The sequence below is a fragment of the Cygnus atratus genome, chromosome 3, assembly GCF_013377495.2.
Source record: "Cygnus atratus isolate AKBS03 ecotype Queensland, Australia chromosome 3, CAtr_DNAZoo_HiC_assembly, whole genome shotgun sequence".
NCBI lineage: Eukaryota > Metazoa > Chordata > Aves > Anseriformes > Anatidae > Cygnus > Cygnus atratus.
This window is the reverse complement of record NC_066364.1, coordinates 107,476,153-107,502,487: the sequence shown is the minus strand read 5'-3', so window position 1 is coordinate 107,502,487 and position 26,335 is coordinate 107,476,153. Positions and strand designations below refer to the sequence as shown.

The window sequence follows — 26,335 nt, the reverse complement described above, 5'->3', positions numbered from 1 at the left end:
CCCCGGAGCACCCCCTGAATCCCCGGCCCCCCATCTCCAGGCCGTGTGCCCCCCACCCGCGGTGCCCTCGCCCCTCGCCCTGCCCCTCCCCGCGCCTCGCCCCTGGACCGGCACCGCCGGGGCTCGAACCCGCGGCACCGGGAGCCGCTCCCCCCCCCACCCCCGGCCCCTCACCTGGGGCCGCCCCGCCTCCCCCGCCGCCCGAGGTGGCCGCGTCCGCCCCTGCACTGCAGCTAGCGGCACCCCCCTCCCCCGCCCCTCTCGGCAGATGGTTCGCCCCACCCCGTCCCGCCTTCTCATTGGCGGCGAGCGGCCGTCACTCCTCTCCGGGCCCGCCCATCCCGCGGAGCATGCTGGGAAACCGAGTCCTCCACCTGCTCTCCAGCCCACAACGGGCGGAGGGGCGAACTACAAATCCCGCGCTGCCCCGCGCGCAGCCCCGGAGCGGCCCGGCCCGGTGCGGGCCCGCACCCCTCGCCCCCCCAGCGGCCAAGCGGGGCGCCCCCCACCCCCCCACGCCGCCAGCGGCCGCCGCGGCCTCCGCCGCCCGCCCCGCCCCGCCCCGTCCCGGCTCACCTGGCCCCGCCGCCTCCCGCTGCGGCCGGCGTAGGCAGCGCACGCCCCGCGCCGTCAGCGCGGCTTCACCGGTCCCGGTGCCGCCGGCCCGCGGGCGCTGCGGCTGCGGTAGCGGGGCGGCCCCGGGCGCATCGTCTCCCCCTCGGAGGAGCCGCGGCGGGCGGCGGGATTCGCCCACAATGCACCGCGCGCCGCACCGACGGCAGCCCTGACATCACCCGCGGGCCGCCCCCGCCGCCACGGGACCGCCCCGGGACCGCCCCGAGCCGCCGCCGGATGGGATCGGCACCGGCACCGGAGCCCTCATCCCGCAGCCCTCCGCAGGGCTTGAGACCGGCACCGGCACCGGCACCGCCTGCCCTTGGGTGGGGTCGAGCCCTAGGGGGGCCGGGACCGGCTGGGAACGGGCTCAGCTGGTCAAAAAACAGGCACAGCACCGGTGTGGCCACGGCTGCACCGCACGCAGCACGGGGGCAAGTGACCCTCTTGGTGTGTGCTGCTGTCCCCGGGCACCGCTGTCCCCGGTCACCCCCTGTCCCCGGTCACCCTCTGTTCCCTGACCCGGTGTACGCAGCTGTGACCCCGCACCGGAGCTCTACTCCCCGCCCCAGCTCACGTTGCCCTCAGGTCTCACGTAAGCACACACCTCCAAAAGTCATTGCCCCACGGCCCGAGCTGTGGTGCTCCCCTTGCGGTACGTGCCTCCCGGCCATGATTTTCCCCCTCCCGGAGCAGTGCACCGGGGCCAAGGCAGTAGCAAGAGGGATGTGTTGTGGAGATTGATGTTCCTGCAGAGCCATCACAACACGGCCACTCCCAGCCGCTCAGGGGGAGCAGGGCTGCCAGGCCTCCATGATGTTCCTTCACTGGGTGGAGGACGCCCTGCTCCCCGTGCCTGGAGGGCTTTCTCAGTGGAAGCATCCTTGAGAGTCTCCATTCCTGCAGCAGCTCATCCCCCAGCTCCCCGGGTGTATCACATCCCGTCACAGGCAGCTGCATCTTCATGCCCAGGGCCATGCTGTTTTGGGCCTCTGATCGACAGATGACTGACCATTGCCACGTGAGCTTCTCATGCTCCAAGTTTAGTCCTCATCACTTGTGTCCCTAGGCCCATGCCCCTGGTGTTGGGTTTGAGAGAGCTCAATGGAAGCAGACAAAGTAAAGGGCGAAGGTGAGAGAGCTGTCTTTCTCTGCAAAGGCCCTCTCTGATGATTTTGGGTGGCATCCAAGCCCCCTTTTCAATATCCAACCTGCTGCCATGGACATCTTTTCTGGCACAGCACTCTCCCAGGCTGCCTTCCAGACACGCTGTATGGCCTCACTGAGCTTTCCCATGGAGGGATGCAACTCGGGGAGAGACTTGTGGCCAGATATGCCAGAGGACTCATTCAGTGCTTTCTACCAGCATGTCCTGCTGTCCGCATCCATTTCTATAGGGAAAAGGAGCCCACAAGGCCAAGGGCAGAGTCTTCACAGCCCAGCAGGAGAGAGCTGGTGGGGCACCAAACACAAACCCAGCAGGATTATTTTGGAGGAGACTGTCATGGTCCTGGGTGCACTAATAAGCCTTAATGGCTCCTACTAGCCACAATGGGACCTCCCTGCCCACGGGCCCATGAACCCTGTTACAGCTCAGTCTTCAGTCCCTGCCTGAGCAATGCTGTGCTGGTCTGCACCTGTCCATGGATCCTGACTTGTGGATGGACTTCCTAACTCGCGCTTGGACCTGTCTTGTCAGTATGGGCCTGCCCAAAGCCACAGGAAAATGTCTGACCAAGTCTACCATCACTGGACCTGATCCTCATCTGGAGATTGACATTTTGGCTCAACCTCACACCTGCCTCATCACCACAAACTTGACTGATGATTTGGGCACCTGGTTGGACTTGGCAACCATTACTGCATCCACCTTCCTGGGTACTTGGCCCTGACTGTGGAAGGCCTTGCTGGCAGGGCTAACTTAACAAAATTAGAGCAGGGTCCTGTCCAGGCCAGTTTGGAAGATCTCGAAGGATGGAGAGACCAGCAGGTCCCTCCCCTGGAGAAGTTTTCCCATGCTCAATCAGAATTATATTGTAATTTGTGTGTCTGGCCTTCGTTGAAAGGATGGAGAACGCAATATTACTTGATGAGCTGAAGTGGAAATCAAGCGAGAGCTGGAGGCTTCCTGCCTTTCTCAGTTGTTTCCTCCAGACAACTGTTGTCTCACGAGCATGCCTCTGCCACATCGACACCAAGCCCAGAGCATCACTACCAAGCTGGAGGGGACAGAAGAGTTTGGTGCTGAAGCCTTCTGTCCCTACTTATGGTGGGCAGCCCCATGTGCTCCCCAAGAGGAAGCTGGCATGATGGAGAGGTTTATCAACAAGGAGTTTCAGGTACAAAGCACACAGCAATGCCATTGTGTATATGGCTCTATAGTTTTGCCTGTTTTTGCCTTCCCCCTCTTTCTTTGTGGGGCCAGATATCAGTTGTGTGCACACCAGATGGGAAGACAATTGGAAAACATGGTTAGGAGTAGAACAATTATAACAAATTCATGGATTTCATTATCTTCTTACTCTCAATTTTAGGATATTAAAGGAAAAATTGGGACAAGCAATTGGGAAACTTAACACAGGTCAAATACCTGTTCCGTAGCAGGGAAAAAGGGATGGAAAAAGACTGAGCAGAGTTTTTCTCATCAGCCCTTTGCAAGTCAAGACTGCATGTCTGAAGCCCAGTCTCAAAAGTGCAGTTCCCAGGAGTAATATGGTTGGGTTGGGTTGTGTTGGTTGGGGTGGGCTGCAGGCCAGCCTTCTTCCTCAGTTGCCCCACAATAAAAAAGGCTTCCCACAACAGGGTTGCGTGTGGGGCTTCCTACACCTCTGTGGTATGACAGTATTGGGTATTCGATATAGAAATGCAGAGCAAATCTGTCAGAGGGTGTCATCGTGTGTGTCCATAGGGTAGCTGTGCCCGGGAGTGGGGCACAAACAGAAATCCCCTGATATTCCTGCTCTCCCAGGTTGCACAAGCCCATGAGAGCAAGAGGCAGTTTGTGGGGTAAATGCAGAATGAATGAAGCCATGGAGAGGTACTGTGGCATGGAGGCTGGAGCCAGGATAAGCCTCCTTGGTGGAGCCCCAGCTTTGCCCAGAGCCGCTGAGAATGAACGCTGAGGCTTCAAACCGTCTCCAGCAGGTCATGGATGGATGCAGAGAAGCCAGACTGCCTTTCTAGGATGCCAAATGCTACTTAACCCAGCAGGGATGAAAATCCTGTGCTTGAGTGCTCCCAGTTGAAGGTCATGATCCTGCAAATACCTCTGCCCGTGTTGAGCTTTATGCTGGCACCCTGAGGACAGGATGCTTGCACGCTGCATTGAGCAAGACTTGTATATATTGGCAGGAATCAAAGATGAGGCCAATAAATGACATCAGTGGATGTTTTAGTAGTAGGAATAGGAGAAGAATGATGGGTGCTGATTTTATTTTTATTTTTTGGTGTGTTCATTTGTTTGGTTTTGGTTTTGGTTTTGCTACAGCTCTGATTAACAGATACCCATAGCCAAACTCACCCAATACTCACACCACTACTGGCTTGGTTCCTCAGTACTTGCCATGACGTCAGCATAAAAGACCCTTGATACATGCCAAGGGCTGCTAAAATCTCATGTTCAGTGAGGTTGCCTGGCTGGAGCAGGAGGCTGTCTCAGGAATCTTGGCTGCACTAGGGAATGAATCTCTCTGCAGTGGTGGCCACAAGCTTTGGGAGCTGCCTTAAAGAGGTGGCGTTCACGGATAAGAGTAAGTGGGCTTCCCCAGAGCTGCTGTTTGGACTCCATAATGCCAAGAGGGGCTTCTGAACAGAAAAAAGCAATTCCATACTTGCTCTTACCTAGCTCCAGCCTTTCCTGGCATACTCAAGCACTGTACTGAATGAGAATTGCTGTAACCCTCATTTGCTCTCAAAAGTAAGCAGTCTGCTGTCAGCCTTCATCACCAGAAAGTCAGGGACAGGGAGGAATTACAAAACCTCATCTCCCCTCTGCCCAGCTCTTTTAGAAGCAAGAATTCAGGGTTGTCCTTGTCCTGCCAAGCAGCCCAGCTGAGCTGGGAGATCAGGTGCTCTGCAGGCTGGATTGTGCCCGAGTTGTGCTGATGGTGGTCACAGCTTTCTTTGAGGAAAAAGACAGCCAAAACCTGAGGATGGAGGGTTGCCTGGTGAAGCATAAAAAAAAAAAAAAAAAAAAAGAAAGAAACTTCATGTTGGAAAAGGAAAATCAGTCTTATATGAAAGAAAATCAGAGAATGGCAGCATTCCCAGAAGATTTCAAGGTCTGCAGCAGCCTAGGCAAAATAAACAGCTAGGTTTTCAGGCCAAAGAATTTAATTTCATGCTCTGTTTTTTTGGACAACACTTCCCTCCACTTCTATCTGCTATTTGTGTGTGTGTGTGTGAAAAGCTTTCATCTGAAATACTGATTTATTTATTTATTTATTTATTGCCTCTAAGTAATTTTGATGTAAAACTTCTGAGCTATCCTTAAGCAAACCAACCGAAAGCGGAACAACTCCCCATACTCCCATCTGGCACAAGGTGGCACACACGCTATTGGTTATAACTTAGCGCTTACCCAAAAAGAAATATTGGCATTCAGAAGACAAGGAAGGAATATGTAATTGTATTAGCAGTGTGACAACGCCAACTTTACAAGGAAGTTAAGGGGATATTTAATCTTATATGTTACCTATAAAACACAGATGGAAATGTGCCAGAAATCCGAGTCCTGATAAGGTCTATACTGTTTACCTAGATAAAATGTCTGGTGATATTCCTAGGAAATCTAGAGAAAACACTACCTTGTCGCTACCACTGCCAGAACAAGCTTGAGCTTAGCACAAAGAATAGGTTAAAGTCACTGTTCTTGAATATGAAATGTGCTTTGTCTGCCCAAATTCTGGGAATTCATTGAGGTGGCATTTAGGAAATACTCGATAGTTTGGCGCTTCTGAAGGAATCCCAGACCTTGCTGTGAGCTTTCCAGCTATGTGCGGGGAGGCAGGACCAGACTGCCTAAAAGAATTACTGCACAGCAAAGAGGGCAGTGTTATGCATGAAGAAGAAGGTCAGTGTTATCTGCTGTAAAATCTCAGTGCTCGTTTTTTGCGGGTCAGGGTTGAATCATGTCTCTCAGCCACCCTGGTGTTGCAACTAAGGGGAAGTGGAGAAGCACTGTGATACCAAAGCTGGGAGCTTCACGGTGTGGTTATAACGATGCTCGCAGGGCTGCCAAGAAAAAGGGGATGTGCACCCTCTTGGAGACCTACCCCACTTCAAGCTGTGAAAGCAATGAGGGGGCAGTAGTAAGACGCTTCTGCGTGTGTCTGTGCAGGGGGTTCCCAGGGCTGTGTGGACACAGGGTCACATTGGGGTGGGCATCTCTTAGGGTGTTTTCCCAGGGCTGTGTGGGTGGTGGGGCGTACTTGTGCGAGTGCAATCTGTGTTCCCAAGGCTGTGAGGCTGCCGGGGTGTCTGTCTGGCTTCAGGAGGGTTCCTAGGGCAAGGAGGGTTCCTGCACCTGGGGAGGAACAGGCCCATGCACCAGTCCATGCTGGGGACTGACTGACTGGAAAGCAGCGGGCCGAGAAGACACTGTGTGTTGTGGTTGCCACCAAGCCGACCATGAGCTAGCGGCGTGCCCTTGTGACGAAGGAGGCTAAGGATACCCAGGGCTGCCTCACGAGGAACTGATACTCCCCCTGTGCTCAGCACTAGCGAGGCCCCACCTGGAGCAACGGGCCGCCCCCCTCAGCCACCCCACGGTCCCGGCGGGTGCAGGGGCGCCCCCGGGTGCGGGCCGCTCCCGGCTCCCGTCCCTCCCCGTGCGGGCGGTGTCTCCCGAAGCCAGGGGGGTGTTCCCGGGGCCGGGGGCGGTGCCGGGTCCGGCAGCCGCGGGGCCCCGACGGCGGAGCAGGGCCGTGCCCCATGGCGCTGGCGCGGGTGCTGCGCTCCCTCAGCCGCCCGCTGCCCGGGGGCCGGCTCCCTGCCCACCGCCGTTGCGGAGGCGGCCCCGCTCAGCTCCCTCCCGGCGGCTACGGGGCATGGCAGGAGCGGGCTGCCCGCGACCCCGGCGCTTTCTGGGCCGAGGCGGCTCGGGGCTCGCTGCGCTGGGACAGCCCCTTCCACACCGCCTGCGAGGCCGGCCCGGACGGAGCCGGCGCCCGCTGGTTCCTCGGCGGCCGCCTCAACGTCTCCGGTAAGGCTGCCCCTGCCCCGGGGCCGCGGGGGCCGCCCTGGCGGCGGTGGTGGTGCCGGGCTGCCCTGCTCGCCTTCCTCCCCGGCGGCCTCGCCGAGAGCGCGGCCGGGGGCTCCTCGGTCCCAGCCGCAGCCCCGCGGTGGTGCGGGGCCCGCTCCTGTGGTGATGCTGTGCCCGCAGCTGCTCGGGGGCAGGGTGCTGGGCGCGGTGCTGGTGGGCAGGGCGATGCGGCACGAGGAACTGAAGCTGTTCAGCAGAAGCAGTTGAATTTCGGCAAGACCTGTTGCTTTTCGGCAGTTTCAACTGGAGGCTGAACGTGAAGGGAAATGGAACCCAGTCCCTGTTCCTTGCTGTGGCTGTCCAAACTACCCCTTAGTTTATTTCGGGCCGTGTCAGCCTTGTAGTCTCTTTGGTGCTGTGGGGTGGCTTCATCCAGTGAGACTAAGCCCCAGCCCTACCTAGGGTATAACTCGGTGGTGAGGTCTTTTAATAGGGATGTATATTTCTGTATAAAGCCACCTTGCTTTAGCCCAAAAGAGCAAACCCTCCTCAGGTCTTCCAGAGAACACAGCTGTCCCCATGGGAGGATTCCCAGCTGTGGAATTCCCAAGGGAACAGAGCTGTTTGTACAGCCCTGCTTCCAGCACCCAGCAGTCGGTCAGAAGGGAGATTTTAGCCAGACTTGTGTTTTCAGTGTTTCCCGTTGAAAGGAAGATCCTGGCTGAGCACAGAGGTTGTTTGGGATCCGTTATTTCATCTGTAGAGTGGAAGCAGCACCTTCTTAATCCCGTGTGGGTCAGATAAAATCCAGGTGTTTCTGGGTCTGATTTTAGATCGTGTCTTGCATCTGGTTCTTCTGCAGGCACTGAATGCCACTTATGTTTTCTCTGCATAGCTTGAAAAAAAACAAGTCACAGACCACTGAAACACAGCTGCACAGAATTAAATGGTTTTGCTGTGGCTGTTTTCCTTCTTTTAAAGCACAATGGAGACGAGTAGGGTGGTACTCAGCCACTGAGTGGCTGGTTTTCTGCTAAGAGGCTCTAGTTTTGTCCCTTGATCTCTTGATTGGAACAGCGGATAAGAAAACACACAACAGCTCAGGTCCCTGATTCAGAACATCCTGTGTTCCCGTCTCCAAACGCAGCTGGGCTGCAGGCGCCTGTGTGACCTGCTGCTTTTTGCCCGGGGGAGACCTCGCGGTCGGACCTGCAGAGGCATGAGATTCAGCACTTGGGGGTTTATCGCATTGTAACTCCTTTCCAGGAAAAGACCCCAACAAGCTACTGTACCTGCAAGGCACCGCGTTCTCAGGAGTGTGTCATATTGAATTGTTTCTGTGTGCTTTTCCAAGCGGTGTTGAGGAGGCAAGAAAACATACGGAGAAACCATTAGGGTGCAGCGGTAGGGGGCAGGTCACTAAGTTCTATTTTGCGAAATGAGTGAAAGGCACTTGTAATGTCAGGAAGGAAATAATAGCGTTTGGCCCCGATTCATCGGCCAGCTCTTACCGAGCAAAGAGCAGAAACTCTCACTGGGCTCGCTTGGGGCTCGCTTGGGGCTCGCTGTAACAGGAATACCCACTGAAAGACAGTAGTGCTGGTCATAAGTATGAAATGCTGCTTGGGAAATGAATTTCTGTGAATGTGTTTTACTGTAATGTGGCGCAATACGTAAGGGTATTGCTGCAATGAGCAGGGAGGTAGGAGTTGGTAAGGGTCCCAGAACAAACCACAACAGATCTGATTATGTATGGATGGACGACAAAGGAAACCAGTGTATAACTGCTTAAAGCATTCCTCCTCAGAGCTTTTGTCCTCCTGTATTGTATTGAGAAACGAAGAAATTTTCTTTTTTTTTTTTAGTATTACAAAAAACAAGCGAAGGGCTTTTTTTCATATTTTTGAGATAGAGAGTTCTTGTAGTGAAACATGCTGAATTCTGAGGTTATTTTATCTTCTGCTCATCTTCAGAGGCTCATTTCCACCTTACTTGTAGTGCTGTAAATCAGCTTTGATCATAGAACAGCAGAAGCAGGCTCCAGGGCTGCAGTTCACTTAACCTTCACAAGTTTTGACAGAACAGTAGGCAGCTTTCATTGCACCTAATTTATCTGGAAAAATAAAATCCTTCCTCACCAGTATTAATATCTTTAGGAAATATGATCTGAAACTCAGCATTTTTTTTCAGGGTTATCTCTGAGTTATACGGCAGTGTGCCTGACTGGTTTTTAATAATTGTCTATTGAAATATCATAACTGCCTTTACAAGCATATAATGAAGTACGTAATTGTAGTTTAGGCTTGGAATTAAAATTTTACAAGGCTAATCTTTAATAATCAGACAAGTAGCTGCCGAACGTGCGGGCAGGTTTCTTGAGTGGATTCTTTAGAAGTTTTTTAAGGTGGGTACTCTCTGACCTTTCACTCAAACTTCACCTCACGTAGTTGTTCAGGTCCCTTTTACCCCTGGTTGTTACATGGGGAGATGCACCATCAGAAGCTAATTTGCCCTTCATATTTTAGGAGTTGTAGCACACAGCTTGAGACGTGTTCATCTTTCCCAGCTGTCTAGTAATGTATAGCTGTCTGTACTCTGTGTGTTTACACTAGATGCTAAAGTTTTAGATTATTTTCAGTTAGTGGAGATTCAGCCCTTCCAATTATACCTTGGAATAAAAATGCTTTGCGTGAGCTGTAATTAGAAAATCCAAATGATGCAGTGCTAAAAATGCAAGCTGGGGAAGACAAGTCTGTCAGATTTATGTGGTAAAATGCTGCTTTGGTGAGGAAAAGCATCAGAAGAGTGTCCTTCTTGTCTTTGCGCTGGCAGGAGCAGGGGAGAGATTTTTGGCTGGCTTAAGCACAGCTCCTCTGAGTGCCAGTGGAACTAAGCTGAACTGAATCAGGCAAGGCCTTTTGTGGAGATGTCATCTCTAAGGCAGCTGTACCAATTAAGTATGGTATTTGTTGTATTTGTACATGACAAATATGGCAAAGACAACTTTACTATTACTACAAATGCTGTCAGTGTAAAGGACAACTTCCCAATGTTTGAAATGAGTGGGTGGCTAGCTAGGTGGCCGATGAAGTTTCATCTTATGTTTACCTGCTCTTATGCTTGACCGAGCTAAGTTTACAGTACTCTTTGTGTGTTGTTAGGCTTTGATTAAACTTCTGTTTTCTTACAGTAAATTGCTTGGATCAACATGTCGAAAAGTCTCCGGACAGAGTGGCTTTGATTTGGGAGAGAGACGAGCCTGGAACTGCAGTGCACATCACGTACAGGTATGGCACCTTCTCTTCTTACAATGCCTGGTGATGTGGTGGGGCTAGGAGAAGAGTTGCTTCTCTGAACTCAGACCTTTGTGAAACTCTCCATTCTTTCAAGGTACTCCAGCACACAGGATATGCAGCCACAGCTTTTGGCATCGTGATGAGGTAGCTTCTGAAAAACGGAGTCTTGTTCCAACATAGAAATGATATTCTTCCCTTGTCTTCTTCATGAGGGCTTTCTGATCTTATATGTCTATAAAATAAACATTCTACACAGTCAGAAGTACAGTGGATGCAAATTAGTGGTAGTTACTGAGAATTTCAGATTCAGATCTGCCATCATCTGGTTTTGGTGTTAATCAAGCTTGCTTGTGGTTTCCCTGTCTCTAAGTGGGAGGTTTTAGAACAGAAAGACTTCTTTTTTTTTTCCTCCCTGGTTTATGTCTCATCTGCCAGTTTTCTTTCTGAAGTGTCTGTGGCAAAAGTTCGGTGAGCAGCTTTCAGTTTCAGAACAGCAGCAAGTGTATTGGTGCAAACAACATCCTGTGTTGTTGGTTAATAGCATGATACTGAGTCTTTGCTAGAGGGGATTTCAGGTTCCCTGTATTCTTCTTCCCCATCCCCAGTGCAGTTTAGAGCAACCTTGAGGCTGCTCGGAGAGATACCAACTTGTAATTGCTGCTATAGATAGTAGGGTTTGCTAGAATATGGCAGACTTCAAACATGTTTCTCTTCTCCTTGCTATGTGGCCTCACTTAGGAGACAGGACTGCCTGCAAAAATGCCTTTTATCTCACGTCTCCCTAGTAAGAATTAAAGGTTTCCCAGACTTGTATGTTCCTCAGTGGCTGTTTCAGGGAGCTAGAAGTTTGATATGCTGGACAAGAAAGCAGAGGAGATACAGGCAGTCCTGGCATCTGACTCTTTAACAAGATGTTATGTTGATAGTTGGGATTTGTGTAACTTTTTGACTATAGATAGTCAAAAACAACTTCCAGTTGTCTTGTCTTGTTCACCTTTGGCATTTATCAAAGCTATTGGAGTGAAGAAGGTGGTCAGCAGGGAGAAATGAGTGCAAATAGCTTTGAGAGTTTGGTGCACCATACAGTGTGCTGTAACCAACTAGGTAGCTTTGCTAAACCTTTGAATTTTGTCCTTTTCATTCTGGTGGTATAAAGGTAAATGGAATCCAGGGTTTCTTCCAGAGTTTAGGGTGGTATATGTACTTCTACCTCCCTCTTCATGTCACAGGTATGAAAATGGGGTACATTAGAGGTTGGAATTGGGTGACGTGCTTTGTGTTCTGATTAACTTGACAAGAGCAGCCCATTCGATAGCACAGCCTCATGGAAGGCAACTGTAGCCTCTCCCTTAGGCTGTGCTCCTTGAAATGTGCTGAGCTGCTCTGGGCCCTCTAACCGTCTTCTCAGGATCTCCAGAGGAACGAGAAGTCTGTTCTGAGCAGCAACAGAACTGTTTTTCTCTTGACCTGTGGCATGCCAAAAATGTATTTGAAGAAAAGCATGTTCTCGGCCTGTGGATTTGTGATTGCAGTGTCTTGAAGACAAATAACCCACATCTGGAAAATGTGCAGCCTTACAAAGATACAATAACAAGGAACCAAGAAGAAGAATATTCAGGTGAAAGACGAGCTGGCAACCTCTATTTTCAATCTTCTGCTTGTATTTGAGAGCCATGTTCCAGTTTCTTCCTTATACTTTTGGTGAGACGTGGCTGCGTTCTGGTGATAGAGTTTTTCAGGAGACGTTAGTCCTACAAAGTGGGTAAAACAGGTTGCTTGGTTTTTCTGCTCATCTTGTTATTGTCAGGAATAGCTGCGTTGAAAGCAGTGGTATTATACAGGTCTATGCAGGGAGAGAATCAAAAGTTTAGCCTTGAAATAACAGCCTTTTCCTTGGGTTGCTTTTTCAAAGGTTTTACGTATGGCAGCAAGGTTTTTCAAGGCATGCTGGCATTGACGTCCCCTTGAGGCTAAGTCTAGTTGAAAGATTTTTGCAGTAACGTCTTGGTTTAAGTAGAAGTTCTGTGAGGGGAGGCAAATCAGAAAAATAGATGGTACTGTGATGCCCATTCAGTAATCCTCAGTGTGGCAGTGTGACCTCTGCACATTAGCACAGGACAGGTCCAGCATGAGAAGAAGATGAAAGGGATACTGGATATCAGCAGTACCTGGATGCTGGTACCTGTGGCTGAGAAACTGCGGCCATTTCCTTAGGATTTGGATGCAGTGTTAATGGGATTGCATCCTTAGAGTCATGCACTAGGAAGGTAAAGACTTTAATTTGGCCACTGCCTCATGGACAAGCTTTGGAGAAGGTCCTGGAATCTCAGCTGGGAGGTGCCCAGGGCTTAAGCGTTGAGAAGTACAAGGTTCTAGTTTGTTCCATTATTCGCTTGGCAAAGCTTGCTGCTGTAAGCTTCTGCTCCTTATAGATAAGCCTTGGGAGGCATGAGGGAAGATGTGGCTACTGGCATGGATGCTCTCTCTTCTCTTCTGTGGAGCTGTCAGCGGCAAGAAAACAGCCAAGTGTTGGCCCTGCTCCCATCACAGGCTACAAAGGAAGCCAGCTGCTGTGCAAAAAAGGGGCCTGGAACAAGCTTCCTCCTCTGCGACTAAGGGACAGGCCTCAATCGGCTGGGCCTCCTCCATGCATTGGTGAAAGATGCAGCTACATTGCAAAGGGCTGTCCCAGCTGGCTCATCGTTAGGAGAAGCAAAGAGCTGGTGGGGCTGTACCATGAGCCCTAGCTACGACTGTGTGCCTGGTTCTTGGCAAGGTAGGTTGTGTTTATTGCACTGGTTTGAAGGGCTTTTTGCTACAATGGGAACTCAGACATGGCCTTATTGTTAAAGATACACAAAGCCTTGGGTGAAACGTTCTAGTTTTTGCTTGAATGGTGATTGCTGTTCTTACAAGCTCAGTTGTGATGAATCCGTGTCTTCCAATAAAATCCTCTGCTATAAAACTGAATTGCTCCTTTGGAGAGCCATCCTGACTCCTTGTCTGCCAGGCATAACAGGGTAGCCCCCTGAGGGCAGCGCTAACCCAATAGAGGGTGCCTGGCTCCCAGAGCAGCCTCACCAACTGTCCTGCATCAGGGATGCTCAGTTAGCAGCTTTCACCAGCTAACACCAGTGTTTGATGCATCCCAGATGCTGGAGATGTGATTAAGTGGCTCGAGAGCAGCAGGCTGCTTAGGTCACTGGCTCACACCGTTATTGTAAATGATCTTTCCACTGGTGAGCTGGTGTCCTGTCTCTCTATTTGATACATCTCAGCTGTTTTGGGAAGAAGTTCCCTTTCATCCTTTTTTTCTCTTCTCTACATTTCTTTTTCTATCAAGCAGAAATCCATCTAAGTTTCAAGGATTGAATGAAGAGGCAGGAGACTTGTTTTGTACTACTTTGTGACAAAAGGGCGTGCATCTCTCCTGAGATTGGGTGGCTGCAGTCAGCAAAGGGGGGACAAATCATGCCATTGTTTTTATCAAGCAGTCTGGCTCTCTGGAGGCTAAACAACCATAAAATCATTGCTAGGACACTGGCGAAGTAGCAGTCTAACCACAGGAGTGTGCTGCTGTGAGCAGACAGCTGAAACGATTGGCGAAGGGTTCAGCCTAGCTGGGAGTGTTTTGCGCTGCTCTGTGGATGTCGTCACTGCCCAGGAGATTCGAAACTTTGCAGAGGAGTTCCCCAAGGCGCTGCCAAGCCTGGGTTTCAAAGTGTACTGTATCATCAAGTGAGTTATATAAGCAGGCATGGTTCATTGCTGGGTTACAGCCTCTATAGGCTCAACAATAGGGAATTTTAAAGACGGTAGCTAAAGCTATGCCAGACCTCTCCCTCTCTGGGGTTATTTATTCTCTTTGATGTTCCCTTGTTTCCTGCTGTACACGTGATTTAGCCACCTGTGAGCAAGCATTCCCCAGCACTGCAATATCCAACGTTAAAAGCCTGAAAGAGAGAACTATTTAAGTAAATATCCAGCTAATTGGCTGATTCTCGCTGTCAACCAGATCATAACTTTATCGGACTGTTCAAGACCAGGCGGTGCAATGAGTTACAGAGAAATTGTGCTAGTGTGGAGAGAGAGAGAGAGTTGCAGGATTGGCCGGGGGGCACAGGGTGTGAACAAGTCATCCAAACAACTTGTGGCGTTGTAAAAATGGGTATCACCAAGGGGGACCATGCAAAGAGGTGGGTGTCAGCAGAAAGGTTCTTATTTACAGAGGAGCTCATGAGAGCCTTAAGTAAATTTTCAATATGTGACAATGTGTGGAGGGGAAATGGTTGGGCATCTTCAAGAGCTACCTCACAGCTATGCCTTTAATAAACACCGGTGTGGTGGTTCCTCAGCCAGAGAAAAAATGGCTGAAATTGCGTTAGACGTTACAGCAGGGACGGAGGCTGGAAACCATGTGCAGGCTGGGTAGTGTGGAAGGTGTTTCTCATTGACACTGAACTGTTTCCTTTCTTTCTAGTACTGTAGTGGCTTCCTAAGTTGAACTTGCAAGTAAAATTTGTCCAGGCTTTAAGTTTTCCCCATCTTAGGCAGCTCAGGGACTTTTCACTTTGTCACCTAAAGAAAAAAATCACAAGGGCTTTTTCCTGCCTCGGGATCAGGATGTTTAAAAGAAGGCTGGAGGATTGTGCTTGGATTAGCAATTGAGCCTGTAGCCAAAAAGCCTCTCGTGTTGAGCTCTGTATTTTTTTAGTTATTCTCACTGAAATGAAAGTATGATTTTTCCTTTTGGTGAAAAAAGAAATAAGTTTTCTCTATTTAGCAAAAAGTGAGGGATATGGAGGCTTAAACTGAGGCACTGTTCACAGAAGTTAAACTGAAGAGTGAGCAGATTTGTGCATTATGCTTTTTGCCAGAACACTGAGCCAGGAAGAAGAGACAGGGTTTGCTTACAGGGGACTCAAACTTACATCTCAAATCATACTATGATATGATAGCATCTATGATCATAGATGCTATCTATGATCATGAGCTTCAGAGACAGGCTTTGAATCTGACTGTTCCCCGGTAACTCGCACAGAGCAACAAACAGGAGGTGAGATGGGCTGAGAGATGTCCAGATCCTTTTTTTAAAACTACAGAACTAACCTATTTGGTGCATTTGACCTGGATTTGAAAATTCAGTTCATATAGTTCAAATTCAGTTCAAATAGTTTCATCCTGATCCAAACTGCGGTTCCGGGAAATAAACTGGTGATTGCAAGAAATACTCAACCCAGCCTTCGGATTGAGACAGCAGAGAACTTGGTTTGTGCCAAATCTGTTAACTTCAACAGACACTGTCAAAGCCCCTCCCTGTACGGCATTGGGTATATTCGGAAAATAGAAAAGCTGCTTACTGAAGAAGGTCTTGATGCAATTTTTTGGATGTAAAAAGAACTGGCTTGCTTTGTTTAGAAAGCTGCAGGCTGTCTTGCTGGATGTAGTGAAAGATAGCGTCGGATTTCTTGGAAAAAGGTTCCCTTAAGAGAACTGCCAGAGAACTGTGTCAGAGAACTGCCAGTGAAGGTTTTTACAGGAGTTTTTGTTCAAGACATTGAGCGATGGGCTTAGGAAACACAGGCACTGCTGTATCTGGGGAAGGATATGGGAAAAATGTGGTCTGGCATTTTCTGAGCAGAGACGTCATAAAGATGGGGAGAGAAGTGCTGCATCTGTCAGATTAAACAGAACCACGGGAGTGGTCTGCTGGCTCTGCTGAGGGGCCAGTCTTGTAGACATGGTGCTGACGAGTGATGCTGGGGTACCTGAGGAGATGCCTGTGCAAAATACGGTGAGTCTCTAGAAGAGAACAGTACTAATGCTCAAAATCTTGCTTATGACTGTAAAGAAGCATGCCATAACAGTCTAATTTTATTAGTCCAGATTTAATTATTACAGAAAGAGGAGGTTCTTTCTTTGTGTTACCTTGACACCGCTTCTGTCCAGCTCCAGGTCTGCACTGCTGTTCCTGACCATGGTTGAGTCGTTTGCGTTGCAGGGTCTCCAGTGCCGGCCTGCACTCCATCTCTTGCCATCCCATGCCTGCCGCGTCCTGAGTGCTCACTTCTCAAGGCCTAGGTTATCGTATCGGACCTGTATTGCTTAGTGTGTTGCCTTAGTGTGGTAGGGCCGTAAAACCACGGTGACGCCATTAAAAGATAACGAAAGATAAAACAAATTAGCCGTAGTTACCTGGTAAGTTAGAAGAGTTGCTGTGACAGCTAAACCACATGAAACGAGGCTGTAGATAAATTAAAAAGGGTTCAGACAGAACAAGCCCCGAAAGCTTCATTCCTGAGGCCATGCAAACTCGTTGTAAGACCCCCGGGGCCTTTTACTTTGAAGGGCAGCAGGGTATTAGAGCTACAGGGTAACAACGGGAGCAGACTGTTCTATCCATGAAAGAAGATTGTTTTTCAGCAACTTGTAACATGAAACAGCTATGTGAGGGGTTGTTCCAAAGCTTACAGAAATCAGCGAGTGTGGAGTGACTTGGGAGAGATCCAGCAGAGCAGCTCTGCAGCAGGGTGGTCATTGCTAACTTGGAGAGGGGATTTATGTCCAGTCCAGCCTCTCCCTGCTCACGTTTCTGGGAGCTGGCTCTATCCACTGAGCTCTTGTGCGTGGTGGTTAAGGCTGTCAGCGCGTCACCTACACCTTGAGCTGGTATGTCACTGGGATAAGACCGGGTTTCCCTCTGATTTTGGAGGTGCTGAGCTGGGATGGGTTAATTAGGCCCATCTCTGCAGAGGTGGAGTGAGACCAGAGCTGGCACAGATCTGTTTGACATCCTGCTGTTTTGCAGTTTGTTTTGTCTGCCTGGTTTTTGCCTGGCTGCATTTATGTGAAATCCATATTCCGCAGCTGTTTCTCTCCACACCTGCAATGCAATGAATGGCTTGGACTTGTGTGTGTTTTTAGTTGAAAGATGCTTTTTTTTTTTTTTTTTTTTTTCCCTGAAAGCAAGTCCAGAATGTCCTTCACATGTCATAATTTTCACCTTCCCTGCTCATGTTCATTAATTCATCTACCATCTCCTGGCTTGTTGTCTATGTCTTGTCTCAAAATTTCCCTTTCCTGGTATCCTGTTCTTTCTCCTGCCTCACCTCCTGGGTCCAACTGGTTGCTGATTCCCCGTATCTCAGCTCTACCTTGATACTTCATCTGCCAGAGTGGCTCTGTGTTTAGGGTCCTGCTGCCCAGCCTGCTCTCTTATTTGCCCTTGCTCTTTAAGATCAGCTCTTGCAGAAGAGCTGCAGATGTTGTGCATTAGCTGACTCTGCAGTTTCTCAGCTTTCTCTGTTCAGAGGGGCAGGGCATTTCCTTTTGTTGCAGCGTGTTTCCTTCTCCAGCAGTTTGCTGTGCTGAGATCCTCCTGTTCGCCGTCAGGCCCGTGTTCAGGCAGTTCGTCCTCCCTGGGCCCCTCTGCACGCCCAGCGACTTTGTGGCTCCTGGCTGCCTCTGCAGATCATAGTGCCCTGGTCAGCACAGGCTGCTTGGGCGAGGGAATTGAAATCCTTTGGAGAGTGGGCAGCACTGCTTGGGATTTTGCCTTGCTCTCTCTTCCCTTGTGGTTCGAAGAAGTAGCATGCATCAGCTCCAAGCTTGTGGCCATCTTCTGTCTGTCACTGGCAAAGCCCTTCTAGGGTAGAAGCTTTCACTCTAAGCCTGTGCTTCCTCTACCTTTCCTTTGCACCCCTTTTTTTTAGTGCAGGCAGAAGCTAAGCGAAGACGCCTTGCCTCGCACGCACAGGCTCCAGGTTGATGGTGTCTAGTTCTGTTCAGCATCTGGTGTATGTTTCTGGTAGATGTACCTTGCTTCTCACACACCTGCTGCATTTAGATGGGAGGCAGATCCTTTCTTGTGCACTTTCTGCCTGTGTTGGATGGCATTGCCCCTGCTTTTCTGCCTGGGGTGGGACAGTGCGGGTGCCAGGCCCTTGGAATTGCTCTCTGCCTTTTAAACTTGTGTGCTGGAGCGATTACAATGCTGAGCTTGGCACCGGTAGCAGGTGAGGATAAAGGGCAAGGTTTCCTCCTGCTCAGTTCAGTTCTGTGGAATGGGATGGGTCTTTCTCGCCCAGTTCTTCAAGGCTGTGTGCTTATTCCATCCTGAGATGTGTCTAGGTTAAATATGGGAAAAGTGTAACCTGCTAGCACCTACTAATTGTCTCTTTGTTAGAGATGAAAAAGTGCGTGAAGGAGTGAGGGATTACTAACACAGTATTTCTGCCAACTCCCTTTTTTGAATTGGAGAGGAAATTGCTGCTATAGGAGCCAGAAGGCACAGCTAATATTCAGGGATTTGTGGAGGGAGGTCTTGGCTTCACCTTCCAGTTTTTCCTTTGTGTCCATTCCCTCATGTGCTGCACTTTTAAGGGAGCAAAGCATAGCATGACCTTCCAGTGTAGCCCTTTTAGAGCATAAAGGACAAGGCAAAACAAATAGAGCTGAGGATAAAGACTTGGTCCTTGTTTTCTATCGGAGTGTTCACAGGCTCTCATTAAGCAAATGTTAAATAGGGGTTAATAATTAAAAAAACAACAATGAAGGTTTCTGCCATCACGATCACTGAGTCCTGCATAAGCAAGCGAAGTGCTGAATTGTTCAGAAAGGACACCCTAGCTAGAGCTCTTTTGACATTTCTGTTCAAGAGAAAGAGGTTGCAGCTCTAGAAGCACTTGTATATGTGCCATTACAGATAAGTGGTTTTTATTTCGCTTTCTCACAACTGCCTAACCGGGGCTTGTTTCACTTCCTGTTCCCCGCAGTTGAACAGCGGAGATACTCAGTTTTGTTTTGTCTCTTTAATATTTATGCATGTTGATATTCTACTCTAATGCAGCATCAGACGAATTCTGGAGAAGAGAATGTGACCTTTTAGGACAAGGCACACAAACGTTGGGTGGGAATTCATTATTGCATGGAGTTGATCAGTTCATGAACTGAGGAAGAATAAGCAAAATAGTACAGCTAATAGACTGTATTTATGTAGTTATTAACGCTGCGCATGCTCATGAAGCACTTGGAAAGAGTTACTGAACATTGTTCTCATCTCTAGTTGTAAGAGATGAAGCTGAAACTCAGTCCAGGGTAAAGCTACTCCATACCTGCTTGCCATTTCTGTTGCCAGCTGCTGCCAGAGACCAGGTACTGCGCCAAGTGAAGCCCAGCACTGAGCACTTCTGCCACCTCTGTGAGTTACTGTGCTTCAGGAGTGATCTATTTACGTAACGCTACAAGAACAGTCTTAAAATAAATAACACAAAGTGCTGTGGCTGGGATTCAAGGCTCATTTTCCTTATCTTCCAAAGGACAGCGGTGGGTGGTATCCCTCCAGCTATCACTGGATCTGTCCTTATACTTTCTCTTTTGTTGTCACTTTGCTGCCCTCGCAGTGCAGATGGAGTTTTATCCTAGAGTTATTCTCAGCCCACATTGTTTTGTTTTTTTTTAATGTCATTTCCAAAGTGGAGCTCTTGGGCTTTGCCTATTTCCAACATGCGTTGGTTTTTAAAAAGAAGCAAAACAATTTTTGACTGACCAAAACAACATTTCATTTTATTTTCAGCATAGCTACCACCTGAAAACTGTTTTTTTTTGTTTGTTCATTTTTCACAGCTGTGGCCAGCTCTGGGAGATAAGCACACACTGGTAGATTCACGCTTTACAGCTGATTTTGGTATGGAGACCCCCGAATACATTTGCCTGATCACTGCTCTCCTGACCTCATAGATCAACATCAACACTGAGTGCAAGCCCTCCAGTATTGCTCTAATTAGAGCAAACCAGCAATGATCAGATTAACTTTGTTTGCACTGTGCTTATAGACAAACTGCAAAAGCAAAACAGAGAGTTGAAGCACGTAGGACAGTGATAATATGGCATAAATTAGAGAAATCAGTAATGGAAATTACTGCTCGATAAATACATCAGTCCAGCGAAAGGCAAGACATTTGAGAGAAATATGTTGGTTTTAAGTAAAGCTGCAGCTCTCTCTCCAGCTACTGTGTGAACTGTACAGTGAATTAGCAGCTCTGGGAACTGAAGTCCCTTTTATGCAGAGAAAAACTGTCTTATTCCTGGGCGTGCTGAGCTTTCGGTAGGGGTAGGAGGGGAGCACCTCTGTGCTGGGACTGCGGGCAGCCAGAGTTGGCTGTGCTGTTGGTGCTGCAAAGTGACCGCATCCCTTCTGCAAATGGGCTGAGACCAGGCACCTGTTCCACGAGGCTTCGCACACACTGGGCTGATGGCAGCTACTTTTGGATGCAATCAGCTTTCCATTACCTGTGGGGAGAGGACGTGTGCCTGATTTCCCGCACCACTGGCGGCCACGGTCCAGTGCTGTCGAGGGTGCTGCAGAGGACAAGCAGCTCTTGCCTGCCCAGGTGCTCTGGCAACGGCTGCTGCAGGGAGACCTTCAGCATTTAGCGAAGTGGAAGTCTCCAAGTGTGCTTCCTGGGACTTGTTTACAGGTAGTTTGCCTTATTCCTGCTTTCGCTCTGTTTGAATAAAGCAGTTATCCCTGCATGCCCCAGAGGTGATGTGATTTTGCTATTCTCAGGCTCCTCAGGTCGTATCCAAACTGCTGTTTCACTGTGATCCCACGCTCTACAGTCACATTTCAGAAACTGCTTTTGGAAAGTGTGGCCCTTCTTTACAGCATCTCTTTAAAAGAATCAGCTAGTTGCAGGGACCAGTGGTGAGGTGGTAATCCTTCCTTTCATTAACGGACCAAGAAATCAATGACCAATGATTCTGGGATTCTGGAGTCCTTTTTCTGTGTTCTTTCCAGGGTTGCATCTGTAGCTGCTAACTTGTTGTCATGTGCACGCTTATTTCAGGGGTTGCTCATTAAGTGAGGCCTGTTATCGTTACTGCTGATGGGAAGAAATGCTCGGACTCTCTCTTGTACCAAAAGTCCGCAGGAGTGAATAGGATATGATAACTTTCAGTATCTCCTCTAACGTAAGAATTGAGTGATCAAAACCAGCAGGGAACATGTAACAAGGAGCTTGCCTTCCTAGCCAAGGGAAATCGGTTATCTAGGGCATCGAATGCTCATGGTTCTCCCAAAGAAAAATACCAGTTGGTTTAGTCATTCTGCAACTAGTCTTAGTTACTTCATCCTATGTCACATTTCTGTTCACGTCCCCAGGAATCAAACTAGACCAGTATATGACAGTGTACGCCTGTCGGGACAAAGTACAAAGCACATCTAGCAGCACTTTGGTTTATGGCAGCTTTCATACAGTGCAACTTTCACTCTGCATCTCTGTTTTGGCCACCTTCCACCTTGGAGGTTGGAGTATGCTGCCCAGGGAGGACCCTGGTGCGAAACAGCCCCAACACAGCTGCTCCTACATGCACAACCCAGATAAGCGAACCAAGCCCACGGCTGCCCAGAGGGAATTTGGTGTTGGTTGTGCTGGTCACGGCCAGTCTGCAGTGCCTGGCATGTGGGGGCAGAGACACAATGCACGGGTGGATGATGGTGATGCCACCCAGAAAGAAAACCAAAAAACAAAGTAATTTCTATGTATCAGCAATTTTCCTGGCCATGCAGGGAAGAGCAATGAAGCTGGTGAAGGGACCAGAAAATGAGTGTTATGAGGAGTGACTGAGAGTTTTTGCAGTCCCTGGTGGTATAGTTTATAGACCCTGAGGCATCTGCAGGTGAAAGGTCAAAGACGAGTGTGCTAGGGTGCATTTCTCTCCTCTGGGCTTCAGTACTCAGCAAGTTCCTGAACACAGAGGGCAATTTAATTCCTGGCAGACTCTGGGAGTCATTAGCTGAGCCTGCAGCTGGCAGCAGTAAGAGGGAAGGCTGTGCTGCCCTCCCTGAGGGTCAGCTCCTTCCTTGGCCTGAGATCACACCTCACCTAAGGCTACATCCTGCACTTACCTGTCTTTTTCTCGAGTCCTTAGCTGCAAATACACTGAGCAGCTCAGTTCAGGACAGCATCTTGGTCTCAGATAAGCCTGCAATTGTGTTGTCCTCCGTGCAGACATCAGAAGAAATGCACATGCAAGTTCTTGCCCGCAGACTGCATTTTTGTTCTTTAGAGGAACATTTGTTTCTGTGCTCCTTCTGAGGACGCCAGTGTGTAGCAGTGGCAAACACTGTGAATTGAGCCTTTGTTCCTGTTCCCAGTGTTCTGAGTTTCTTTACGTGAGAAGTAGCTGTGGTTTTACTGTTGTGAGGGCAATATCTAAGCTCTGCTAGACTGCTCGGCTTTGTGGCATGGCAGGGTGAGCTGACAAACTGGAAACCACAAATTGCTGCTGGTCCAGCTTTGATGAGTCTTATAAAATCTACCATAAATGTCTCAGGACTTAATTTCACTTTTCTTTTTCTTCCTTAAGTATGTAAATGTGTTGTTTACCCTTTTGATTTTAAAGCTACTAGTTGTGAAGCAATTTTGGTGGTTCCTTGACATCAAGTAAACAGTGCTGGGAGTCTTTTGACAGCGGCTTCCATTTCGTCCTGTGTTTATCCCACAAGTGTTCCCAGTAGCTTCTGACTGAGCCTTCTAATCTTGTAGGTCAACAAGGCATGGAGGATGGCTAAAAGGGACCCTGACTTCTGGAGCCAGCAGGACAGTCGTTAGCTCGCTGGCTGCTTTTCCCATGCTTTAGCCCAGCAGTGAGAGCAGGGGAGGTTCCTTCCACGGGCAGCGGCTGCAGCTCTCATCTGTTCTTTCTTTGGCAGCAAATGTGTATCTCTGCCCCACTTTTCTTCTTTTCCCAATGGCAAGAGCAGTCGGGCTCTGACCAGACCCCAGGCTGCTCTTCTTTAAGATGCAGAAATTGTTGTGCCTTGTATTGCTAAGGTGACAAGGTCCAGAGGCAATCATAATGCCTCGTTTGGTTCAAATTCGTCCTTTTTTTGTTCTGTGCAGTCACCTGACGACATTGCTTCTGTGCCACAGGGAACTTCTGGATCTGACTTGTCGTCTTGCCAACACCCTGAAGAAATATGGGATACGGAAAGGGGACAAGGTTGCCATCTATATGTCCGTGTCTCCCATGTCCGTGGCAGCCATGCTGGCTTGCGCCAGGATTGGTGCCATTCACACTGTGGTCTTCGCTGGATTCAGCGCAGAGTCCTTAGCTGGGAGGATCATGGACTGTAAGTAGATGCAGACTGGGGAACAAACCCATTTGGACAGTGCTTGGCACCCTCCAAGACATGCTGTCGTCCAAATTCTGTGTTTTCTTGGCAGAAGAAGAAAAGGTTCATTCTCAGCTGGCTGGATAGTTCTCTTTCCTTTGCAAAGTACTTCCCTTTGCAAAGTGAAGAGCCTTTCCCTTAGTGGCAGATGCAGTATCCTCCGGCCTTAAAATACTTCATAAATTGCTTAACGTTCAGTCTGCTCTGGGTTACTGCCAAACAAAGTAAACCTGGAGGGAAAATCAGAGCTTAGGAATGCGGCCCGATTTGTTCTGATGCAGTATAATTGCAGTGTTTCTCTCATACTTGTGCATAGTGCTAATTCTGCAGTCTAAATTGTGATACTGTGATTTATGTATAGCAGTGAGGTGTTGGCAGTCTTCCCCCGCTGTGTTAGCCATTGTACCAACATACAGAGCAGTTCTTAACCCAAAGCAGTTGTAGTGTGATTAGATAAAAAGTAATGCTAAAAATACAGCAGAAGTACAAAATAGCAAGTGGCTTATATTCTATCTAGCAGTTACATCAGCTTCTTTATGGCTGATGTGAAGGAATAAATCTTACAGCAGTTTTCATGCTTTTTTTTTTTAAAGTAAATCTATAGAGAGCAAGTACATGTTTTGATTATCCCTCACTTTTGGCCACTTATGTGGAGGTGATGGGCTAAAGAATCATTTTTCTGCATCTTTCTATGGAGCTCTGTAATTAATGCAGCGTGATGCAGTTTGAAGTGGTCTGTCAGAGTGCTGCTACGTGTTGTGGCTTCAGGAAAGTTTCCCCACTAAGTACTGAGTGAGTTTCAGAAGGCTGCAGACATCTCAGAGCAGGATAATGCCTCTGAGAGGGTGCTGAATTTAGTGCTGCTCAATTGGAATGGACGTTGTATGCAGCCTCAAAGAGAGGATGAGAAAGGGATGTAGGAGATGCTTGTTCACTGAGGCCTGCTGAAATCATTGGAGGTTTTACACTGGTTTCAGTGCGTGAGATGTTAGCCTAGAGAACTGGTATGCACTCTGAGGTATGTAACTGGGAAGAAACTGTTCTGCATGTTGACTTTGACAGGTAGAAATTTGTACATTTAAATTAGAGTGAGTGATACTTAGGCTAGACATTGGGAAAGACTTTCTCATGTTCATAACAGAAATGGGAGTGAACTGGTGGGGAAGGAATAGAATGCCTGACATTGGAGTGGCTTGGGAAGGTTAGACTGACAACTGCCAGCAGTGGTTTAGCTGGAACTGTGACCCTGCTTTAGGGTGGAAGGGATGGACTAGGTAAGCTCTGAAGGTTCCTGCTACCCATAGTCTGTGTAAGGCTCAGGTTTTAAAGTGGTTTTGTCAGTGGCACTGACTGCTTTTGATTGGTGGAAATTTTGAATGTTTATCATGTGTGTTGTACTATACATCATTCCCAAAAGTAATGCAAACAGTGTGCACATATTGGAAAACAGGCTGGTATGTCTGCTAATTCTCTCTCTTTTTAGCTGGATGCAAAGCAGTTATCACCTACAACCAGGGAGTCAGGGGAGGCCGAATCATAGAGCTGAAGACGACGGTGGATGAAGCTGTAAAGAACTGTCCGAGCATCAAACATGTATTTGTAGCTCAGAGGACAGATAACAAAGTCCAGATGGGTGACCGTGATGTGCCCCTTGAAGAAGTATGTTGATGCTGGTAAACCTCACCTATTTTCCCTGCTGTTTGTCCGTGTGATGTTTACTGTGCTGAGGGAGAGGGATATGTTCTACTAATAAGCGTTAGGAACCAGCTAACACAGACATCTCTGAGAGAACCACTGCAGGGCTGTTCAGAACACAAGCATGAGAGTCTTGCTGAATGTGTAGATCACACACACTCTGGTGGCTTTGGTCTTTGGTCTGCTGTGGGCTGCATGATTAGAATCTGCAGCCAAGAAATATCAGACAGTCTCCTGATATTTCTTTCTTTTCATATGTGTGCTGAGTTAAAATCTGTGAAGCAGCCACTGCACTGCAACCTTGGCACTTTAGTGTAGCCGCACCAAACCTACCAGCTGCGACTGGCATTTATGCTGCTTCTGGAGCAGGTTTGCAGTGTGTGCTGCTCTTTCTATACTGCTGCAGTACCCCAGTGGGCTAATGGACACAACTATATTACAGTGACACCATCTATATATCACTGCAGTCACTTAGCTCTGCAGATGCCCATTGGCAGTCTGGTTAGCTCCTTTTAGGTCTGGGTGTTGGCTACATCATCTTTCTCTCCATTTGTGCCTTTTGGTCCTGAGTTCTGCAGATGAAAAGGAGATGCACCTTACAGCATCTGCATTTTCATCCTTAAATAGGATGAAAATAATTCATCCTCAAATTATGGTTTGCTGGGACCGTGAGTTGAAGCAGCTCAATCGATGTCTGATTTATCCCAGCATGACCAGGGATATGTTGCTCCATTCCAGCAGTCTTGAAAACCATGCTACAATTTACGGAATTAGTGTTTCCTGAGACCCAGAGTGCACTGATACCAGTGCCGTTACTGTTGTACTATGTACAGACACACTGTTATGATTTGTCAGCTCTCATACATATTCTCAGACTGGACACTGTTGAAAGGCGGTGCAGAAATAATCAGATTCCTGAGAACTCTTAAAATAATCAATAAACAGTGTCATGGCTACCCCATGACGGAGGGTCGTATTTACAACCTGTGCTCTATAAGAAAGAAAGGAGAAAACAGTGGTGATTTTTAATGTGTTCAGCTGGCACACACAGGACTCTGCAACCTAATGTAGAAGTAGTTTTATCAGTTTACCAGCAGTGGTAAACAGAAAATACTCATCACAATAATACCTGGAAATCACCCCTCTGCAGCCAAGATAATTACTCAGGAGTCCCTGTGCTGGTCATAAGAGATAAGGAGCAACTACTAGGGTAAGTTAAACAGAGGAGGCAGGTTTTATTCAGAAATTGTCTTACTCCTTCAACAAAGCACATTGAAACATTTTTCCTTATTGTACAAACAGCCAGAGGTGGTCTGGAGATCTAAGAACTGAGCTCAGCTCATTGGCAAT

General features: G+C 48.6%; 2 protein-coding genes across 2 annotated transcripts in view; one reads left to right on the top strand and one right to left on the bottom strand.

Moving 5' to 3' along the window:
- TTBK1 (tau tubulin kinase 1) overlaps positions 1-232 on the bottom strand; it is a 101,231-nt gene extending 100,999 nt beyond the window's left edge. Inside the window, exon 1 of the mRNA XM_050709464.1 lies at positions 175-232. The gene's annotated coding sequence lies outside the window, so the exon portion shown is untranslated. The remainder of the gene's footprint in view (positions 1-174) is intronic.
- A 6,261-nt stretch (positions 233-6,493) lies between these two features.
- ACSS1 (acyl-CoA synthetase short chain family member 1) overlaps positions 6,494-26,335 on the top strand; it is a 39,023-nt gene continuing 19,181 nt past the window's right edge. Inside the window, exons 1-4 of the mRNA XM_035565008.2 lie at positions 6,494-6,817; positions 10,008-10,104; positions 23,049-23,248; positions 24,774-24,949. Of these exons, the coding sequence (XP_035420901.1) occupies positions 6,547-6,817; positions 10,008-10,104; positions 23,049-23,248; positions 24,774-24,949 (744 nt within the window). The 5' untranslated portion in view covers positions 6,494-6,546. The remainder of the gene's footprint in view (positions 6,818-10,007; positions 10,105-23,048; positions 23,249-24,773; positions 24,950-26,335) is intronic.